Source organism: Alligator sinensis, unplaced genomic scaffold, assembly GCF_000455745.1.
Source record: "Alligator sinensis unplaced genomic scaffold, ASM45574v1 scaffold466_1, whole genome shotgun sequence".
In the NCBI taxonomy this organism is placed as follows: Eukaryota; Metazoa; Chordata; order Crocodylia; family Alligatoridae; genus Alligator; species Alligator sinensis.
Window position 1 is genome coordinate 162,894 of NW_005842406.1, and position 8,247 is coordinate 171,140.

Consider the following 8,247-nt stretch of genomic DNA (forward strand, 5'->3'; position numbering starts at 1 on the left):
TTCCCTACAGTAAATTAATGCTTGAACCAGTGCTGTGCATTTTGTAACCATGAAGATTCCTTTTAAGGTCATAACTCAACACAGTCAATTAAATGCTGGGTTTTCTCATTTCTATATCACATATAAATAGTAAATATAATATATTTATAAAATATAGTGTCCTGTTCTTGGTGTTTTGGGTATTTTACCGGCTAGCTGCATGTGAAGATTTGGGGGGATTTCTTGCATTTTTAGAATTTTATAAGCAATTTAGTTACACACATCTTGGTGCAGAGATGGGTCAGACTAAGAAGGATCTCTCTCTTGGTCAGGATGCAGCTCCCCTGAGTGGTAGCTAGCCTATGCCACCCCCAGCCCCAGCTCCCACCCCTTCCTTGCCTTGCCTTGGGGAGCGAAGAGGCACATGGTGTCGGGGCTGGGGAGCAGAGCAGCTCCCCAGCACCAGCCCCCACCTCACCTTGGGGATGAGTCGTTGCCTGTCCCCTGTGAGGAGCTTACCTTCAGTAAATGTCCCACACTGGCCCGGGTGCCTCCGCTGCGCTCCACGCCCAGCTCCACTCTGGGTGGATGCGTGGCATTAAAAAGTTTTTATGCGGCAAGATTTTAAATCATGTGCGGTCATGCACGTGCACAGCTTAGAGGGAACCTTGTTGCCCAGATGTAGAATGGTCAGAACAACGTCCTTAGGGAGCAGTGTGAGCATAAAATCTGTGAATGACTGCACTTAGGTACTATAGTGATGAGGGATGCATTAGTGCATAGATAACTAGATGATTCAAGAAGACTATGAAGGGAGATTATCAAACAGAAAAGAAAGAATAGGAAGAGATAGCAAAAGGATCACAGCAAGAAGCACCCATTTACTCAGGATTGTCATGCTCTATCTCAGTACTTAGTGCATGGTCTCACTACGTTACGTATGTAAGCGCTGGACTAAACATGCATCAGGGTTGAAGCACTGGGCTCTTAGTAAAAGCTACTGACTACAGAACAGAAGTAAATGGAAATAAATGAGGACTAGAGGCCAGGAGACATTATCATTAGACACTAAAAAAAAAAAAAAAAGATGAAGATGGGCAATTAGGCACTTACTTTTGTGGACAAGGCACTGAGCTACCAAGCTGTGGTTCCAGCTGGTAACTGCTATCAGGCAACCTGAACACAAGGCTGTCTGCAAGGCTGGAGTCTTCACTGGCTTAAATGCAACTCTGGCTTAATTCTGATCACCTGATAGGAGGCTGTAAAAAGCAATGGCTCCTTACAGCAAGAGACAGGCGTGGAACGGGCCCGAAGCAAGAACTGTCCAGTGTTTGTGTAGGTAATGGCACCTAGTTAAGGCTGGACTTCTCCTGTAGCAGAAAGCCCCCTTTTCCTCTTGCCTGCATTTGCTCTCCCCTCTTTGGATATGTTTCTCTTCTTCTACCTTTTCTTCCTTCCTTCCTCTTTCTTTCAGTATAAGATAAGGAATTGTGTTTTAAAGTTTGTATGTGTGTATTTTGTATCTCCCCTTGTATTTTGGTATTTTTATCTATTTGTGTGCCTTGGCATTATTCTTGTAGCTTATATTTTATACTCCTCACCTTTCAACTAAACGTGTTTAGTTTCAGAAGTAAATTATACATTGTAGCAATGTTAACAAGGGCAGAAATCAAACTGCTGCTTCCCTGTATCAGGCGGGCCCCTGAAAGAGCCAGTGAATCAGTGATTGAATGCGTAACACAGTAGCAAGCAGTAATTAACACCTAGGGAAACCGCAGATCAACCAACGGAAGAAATCAATAGGAGACAATGTAGCAACCGGGAATTCTCTAAACTTCACTGTTCAAGGGCTGGAAGCCCCGGTCTGAGTTAATCAACGCCGGGGACCAACTTTTGGGCTGAATATCTCCAAATCGACCTCTCCCAGAGCCCTATTCAAAATTCATCAACGGACTCCCAAACCTGCACGTACATGTGGACGACCCCTGGGGCTGACAGATGCCATCCAGTAGCCACCGAGGGGGAAGTCCCACAAGGGTCAACGACCCCTAGATTGGGCAAACCTGAAAACTGGGGAGTCACCAAAGTCTACCAAGGACAGATAAAGAGCAGTGAAAAGTGACCCTCGGTGGTGTCCTCTTGATCTCCAACTTGACTAGCACCCGACCTGTCCAGCCAGAAGGACCAGCCGGCGACCCCCTTCTGGAGGATAACACCACGCTGAAAGAAGCCTCGACTGGCTATCGACGGCAGACTCCAGCGCTTGTGGGATAGGTATACCTGACTCCTGTAGCTTGCCACTGTGTGTGCGTGCGTGCGTGCATGTGTGTGTGTGGGGACCAGCCCCAAGGTTTATGCTTTAACTTAATTACAGTGCTTCAATCCTCCTAATAAACCAGAATTTTAAGGATCCCGAGTTGGACATTTGTAGCCAACACTCCCAGCATGCCTAGAACAGGAGAGTCCACTGAACCTATCATAGAGGCATTTGATTGCATCTGGTGCATTGGTGTTTACTGTCTGACCACTCATACAAGATTGCTTCAACATACAATTATACGAGCATATATGCTTGTGTCCAACACTTTTCTTCTTTTGCCACAACATTCTTATAGTATCATGAAGGCCGAGCCAGAAAACAGGGTGGCTAGAAGACAGAATATAGCTCTACACCCATGACTGGTGTAACAGTTAACTGATAACTTGCCTTCAGCATCATTTTAAATGGCTAAATCTTTATGTAACTCCAACCAGCACAATATGGTTGATTCACGTCTCAACCAGCGTAATCCCCTTGAGCGAACACATTTTGGGGAGTGTTCTGCTTTGAAACAGTTCAGCCAAAAACATTGCTGCCTTTTCAAGCTTCCTCAGCAGTTGGCAGCATTGCCTGTTTAGTGACGCTTGGCAATGGGCATCAGCATATTCTAGAAATACAGTATCTGTCTGATAGATATGACAGTGAGTAGATCAACAATAACCATGTGCCTACTCCTCCTTCTATCTGGACTTTGAAATAAAGTTGGATGTCTTGAAGTAAAAATGTAGTGTGTATGCCTAATAGCAGCATCATATCTTTGGAAAGTTGGCTCTATAAAAGCAATATCAGAAGTGGCACATAATATAGTCCAGTACAAATTCTCGTACTTAGATAAAAGCGTCCAAAGCACTGTGACTGATGGCAGTACTGAACCTATTCTTTCACTTTTCTACTCTGCCATGATAAGCTTCAACCAGCACAATATTGTTGATTTGGGTCTCAACCAGTATGATTCCCTTGAGCAAGCAAACTTTGGGGAATGTTCTGCTTTAGAAACAGTTCAATCAAGACAGACATTTCTTTTGGATGCATGTCCTCTGCCTGAGGACATTTGGGTAAGAAAAGCTCATGTTTTTTAAAAAGTATGCATCAAGATGTTTTTCACTGGAAAGAGACTTGAAAACAAACTGATATACATTCATTGCAGAAACCAAAAGAGACATGTGTGTTCTATTAATGCAGCAACAGGCTGGAGGAAGCATTAAGATGTGCTACCATAAGGATTCATTGTGCATAAGAGGACTTAGTGTGAGGCACTTCCCTAATTCTGAAAAAAAATTATGTATCTTTATCTAATCTATAGCTTTGTGATAAGTAACAACCCAGGGCTATGCTCTGGGGTGCCAGCAGCAGTGGCAGAAGGCACAAGTCAGCTGCAGTGGTTGGGCTGGCAGAAGTCCTGTTCACATCCCCATTGAGGAAAAGCCCTATTCTCATGGGAAAAGCACAGCCAAACGCTTCAGTACTGAAGGTTCACCATATCTGCAGGAGGTTTGGAGTGTTGTTCTAGCTGTGATGGTTCAGTAAATGTGTGAAAAGCAAGTTTATTTATTAGACCAACTCTGTAGTTGAGAGAGATGTTAGACAAGTGTTCAGGCACAAAAGCTTTTTGCTCAAAAATGCATCTAGCATGTCTCCCAGCTAGACTGCTATTCCAATAAAAGATGTTACAAAAATAATCCCCCTTGCTTCATACATGTTTGCAGCATTTTATTTAGTGGTTTGTCCAAATACTAATGGTAATAAGCAATGTATGTATTCTTTGGCAAAGACTGTACAATCAAGGTCCATACATGAGGTCTCTTGTTAGAGTAAAGGGATGGGAGACGGTCCAAGACCTATTCCCTTTTCCACTTTCTGTATCAGTCTGTGATATAACAGCCTTCTATATCACAAATAATTTGATATCTATTCAAAGTTTACAGACTTGAAAATGAGTGTAGTGTTTGCCTGTGTCATGAGAGAGATTCATAGACATCAGGGCTGGAAGGGACCTTGGAAGATCATTGAGTCCAGCCCCCTGCCCCAGGAGCAGGAAGTCAGCAGGGATCACAGGATCCCAGCAAGATAAACATCCAAATGTCTCTTGAAGGCGCTTAAAGTAGGTGCTTGAACCACCTCTGGTGGCAGTCTATTCCAAACCTTGGGGACTCAGACAGTAAAGAAGTTCTTTCTTATGTCCAGCCTGAAATGGTCCTGGAGGAGTTTGTGACCGTTCAAACTTGTCATCCCTTGGGGTGCTCTGGTGAACAGAAGTTCTCCCAGATCCTGGTGAACACCCCTGATAAACTTACAGGTGGCCACCAGATCACCCCTGAGCATGCGCTTCTCCAGGCTAAAGAGTCCCAGGGCTCTCAGCCTCTCTTCATAAGGTCTGTTTTCCTGACCGCTGATCATGCGCATGGCTCTTCTCTGGACTCTTTCAAGCTTCTCCACATGCTTTTTGAATTGTGGAGCCCACAACTGGATGTGGTACTCCAACTGCAGCCTCACTAAGGCCGAGTACAATGGGAAAATGACATCCTGGGATTTACTTGAGAAACATCTATGGATGCAAGCCAGCGTTTTACTCGCTTTGCTTGCTTGAGAGAATGAGAGAATCGATGCTTGTAAAGTGTTCTACAATCTTTGGGTGAAAATACAAATACAAAGCTTTGCAAAATGCTCAGGAAAATTTATCAGTTCAGGCACAAAAACTTGCTGTTGCCCTTTACTTTCATGATAATGAAAAAGTAATGATAATTTATTTACCCACTAAAAAATTGCTCAACCAAGGTAAATGAGCAAGCTGAATTTTGCAAAGCGGCAAATATATTAATGAAGCTACTCTGTAGGTGACACAATGGCTTCAGACTATGAATGATCAGTCCTTGACACATATCTGAACAGGCACTCAAGTGCAATGGCTTAGTTTGTTCATAGTGTTTAAGGGGTAGGGTGGGAGATTAAGAGTAGGAAGGGAAGGAAGAATAAGGAGGGATGGGAAAAGATTATGTCAACATATATATGAAAGTTGGATGTTTCACACACACAAAAAATGAATTTAAACTTTTCATACTTTTGCAATAAAAAAAATCAGTCTTTCATGAGAGAGAGAGAAGTCAGTTCAAATACACAAATACACAGATAGATAGATAGATAGATAGATAGATGGTCTAAAAAGCTTTTGAATATATTTTGAAGTTTATTATTGTTAGTAATTTTGACATCAAAAGTACCCTACCAAAAAGTGCACAGCACTGAAATCATGACTTTGGCTAGCACAGCTCAAAGAGAAACAAAGAAAGGACTTGGCTTATATACATCTTTACAGAGTATGTAACATTTTTAGTAACATTTGCATTAAAATGTATATGAAAATAAAATCTACAGCATCTTCAACTGTGCCAAGTACAGAGAATTCAGTATAACACTAACTCAGACAAGATCTTTAACTGCTCAGCTGTACGACTTGTTACTTTTTTAACATAATATAGCAGGAGAGGAAAATCTGGAATGGTGTGCAGTAGAGTAGATGGGACCAAGCTTTTAGTGACAGTTTTATCAATAGTAAAGAATGTTATCACCTTATCAGCATTTTTTATCCTGTATCATTGAGATGAAGAAGTTGCAGACAGAGAGCAAAGTTTCTGGACAGTATTCTTCAGCCACCTTTCTCTGATCAACATAATCTATGTCTTCAACGCAGTCATCAAAGGCATTCTCTGGCTTTTTTTCAGTTCCAATAGCAGGTGCTGAAGTTTGGTAAACTTCTTTATCCTGGTGAGTTTTCTCTTCTTTTTGTGGAACAAGGCTTGAGCTGACTAAGGTGAGGTGGGCAGTTTGTGGCCCTTTTTTACATACTTTAGATTTTAGGACACTTTTGGGGTCTTGACAGATGTTTTTCTGTTTCTTTAAAGATCGAGAGATTTGTTTCCAGTAAGCAACATGGTTTGCTGCAAACTGAGGACAGGTGGAAGGGTTTCCTGAAAAATCGCACCAGAAGCTGCTTTCATCTTTCTTGCATTCCACTTTGAGAGTGACAGCACCTACTTCACTCACTGCCCAGCTGCACTCAGAATTATCTTTGGTTGCAAATCTGCCTTTAAGTGAAGCTTTGCCTCCTTTGGAGTTCTGTCCTTTCTCATTCTGTTGCCTAGAGCCCTTTTGGCTTTTTCTGTTCTTTTCAGTATTTTGCCTTTCTTTTGGTCTTTCTTTCTGATCTTCACAATTAGCTAATAGCATCTGAGAGACCAGAATCAACATACAAAGAAGTGCGAAACTTTTGGTCTTCATCATCTCTGATTTGCTTGTTACCTGTTTTGCAAATAAATAAAATAATTAGGGAAATATCTTAATTAAAACTGAACTTCATCCAGCTGCCATATTTTGAAGCTGTAGATAGGAGAGTGGATAGACAGTGTATTAAAGCAGCATGACTAGGCAAATTCCACTGATTTGGATAGGACCACTCTCTGGTTTATAGGATTGCTCATTTTATACTTGTGAAAAATTCAGCTATAAAACACTGGTGTCACATCGAGAAATTACATCTTCATAAGGTTGCCCAAGCCTCTATAGAGTCATTCTCTCTCCCTCACTCTCGCTCTAGTCCAAAAATTATTTGAATATTTATACAAATTGAAAAAGCTTTAACAGAAAAACTTAAGGGAGACACCCCTACATGAGAATACCTTATACCAAGGTATTTCAACCACTGGAATATAAATCCCTGCTCCATGCCAGGTAGAGAGAGGGTTTAAACCTCGTCTTCCACATGTCAGATATGCATCTTAATCACTGGGTTATAGTGTAAAAGGAAACTTGCCACTATAACTCCTTTTTCTCTTTACTGTTTTTCATGGCACCAGGGTCCCTTTGTTTTTCTCAAAAAACCCAATCCAAATAAAATGTAATAATTTGTTTCAGGTTGAACAAAATGTCTCATTCAGTCTCAAACATTATTCTTTTAGTTTTCTGATTATTAGAAACTTTTTTTTGCACGGAGCACACGTAAAAATAATTTATTTTTTATTATTTTTTATTTTGAATACTGAATCATTGCCTATTTATTCAGAAAAATGTATCTATCTAGTTTTACTTCTGAAGGTCTTTGCAATATACTGAATCAGAAACCATCCAAATCTAGGAGAACAGAAGTTAAGTGATGATAGGTTATTCAATTTTAAAACTATAGCAAATTCAAGGTGGCTAAAACACAGCTTCCAAAATAGGTTCCATTATCCAGCACACTGCTTCGTATAGGTGGACCCCTCCCTCCAAATTCAGTCGTGGGGTCATTTATACTGAGCAGCCTGCAAAAATCAGGACCCATGGCTATGATAAAGTATATGGTAATAATAGAGCATTTTATGGTTCACAAATTTTTACCACACCCTTCCTGTAGTAAGGTTTCCAAATGAATAACTTAGCTTCAGGCAAAGCATTCTGGCAAATACTTTTATTTAACTATAAATGCCTTTAAACACAAATTTACTCCTCTGAATGAGTAGCCATCAGAAGATGAGAGCAGACTCCTCTTTTAGTGTAGCTCATACATGCTTTGTTGAATTACTATAGTGACTGTCACCATCTACAACTGTAAGGCAGGGAGACCTCTAGAGCAAGGGTGCTGCAAATATTGAGCACCCTTTTAGAGGCAAACAAAAAGGTTTGCCACTAATTACGTGACGCTAACTTTCTACAAGAAATGCAATGCTGGGAAGGCGAGATCATCTGAACACATACCTTGCAATGTGCTTGCCTGGGTCCAAATGCAATTCAAGATGAATCTTGGCTCTTTCAAAAGTCTCATGCTTAGTTGTAAAGCGGGTGCTATTTATAAAGCCAGGGACACACCTTCTTCCCTCCAACAAGATTACAACACAATGGAATACTTTAGTGCCTTATTCACTTATGCCAACACACCTTCTTGAAAAAATGCCAGCTTGTCTAAAGTGGAACCCCCC

At 41.2% G+C, this 8,247-nt stretch overlaps 1 protein-coding gene across 1 annotated transcript; it reads right to left on the reverse strand.

Annotated features, from left to right (window-relative positions):
* Positions 1–5,469: 5,469 nt before the first annotated feature.
* On the reverse strand, positions 5,470–8,091 carry FGFBP1 (fibroblast growth factor binding protein 1). The gene is made up of 2 exons (XM_006029943.3): positions 8,027–8,091; positions 5,470–6,595 (listed from the first exon to the last, which is right to left on the reverse strand). The coding sequence occupies exon 2, from the start codon at positions 6,575–6,577 to the stop codon at positions 5,870–5,872; it is 708 nt and encodes a 235-aa protein (XP_006030005.1). The 5' UTR covers positions 6,578–6,595; positions 8,027–8,091; the 3' UTR covers positions 5,470–5,869.
* Positions 8,092–8,247: the final 156 nt, after the last annotated feature.

What these genes read in the sequence shown, in the direction of transcription:
- FGFBP1 (XM_006029943.3), bottom strand. Translation starts at nt 6,577, where the DNA reads ATGATGAAGACCAAAAGTTTCGCACTTCTTTGTATGTTGATTCTGGTC.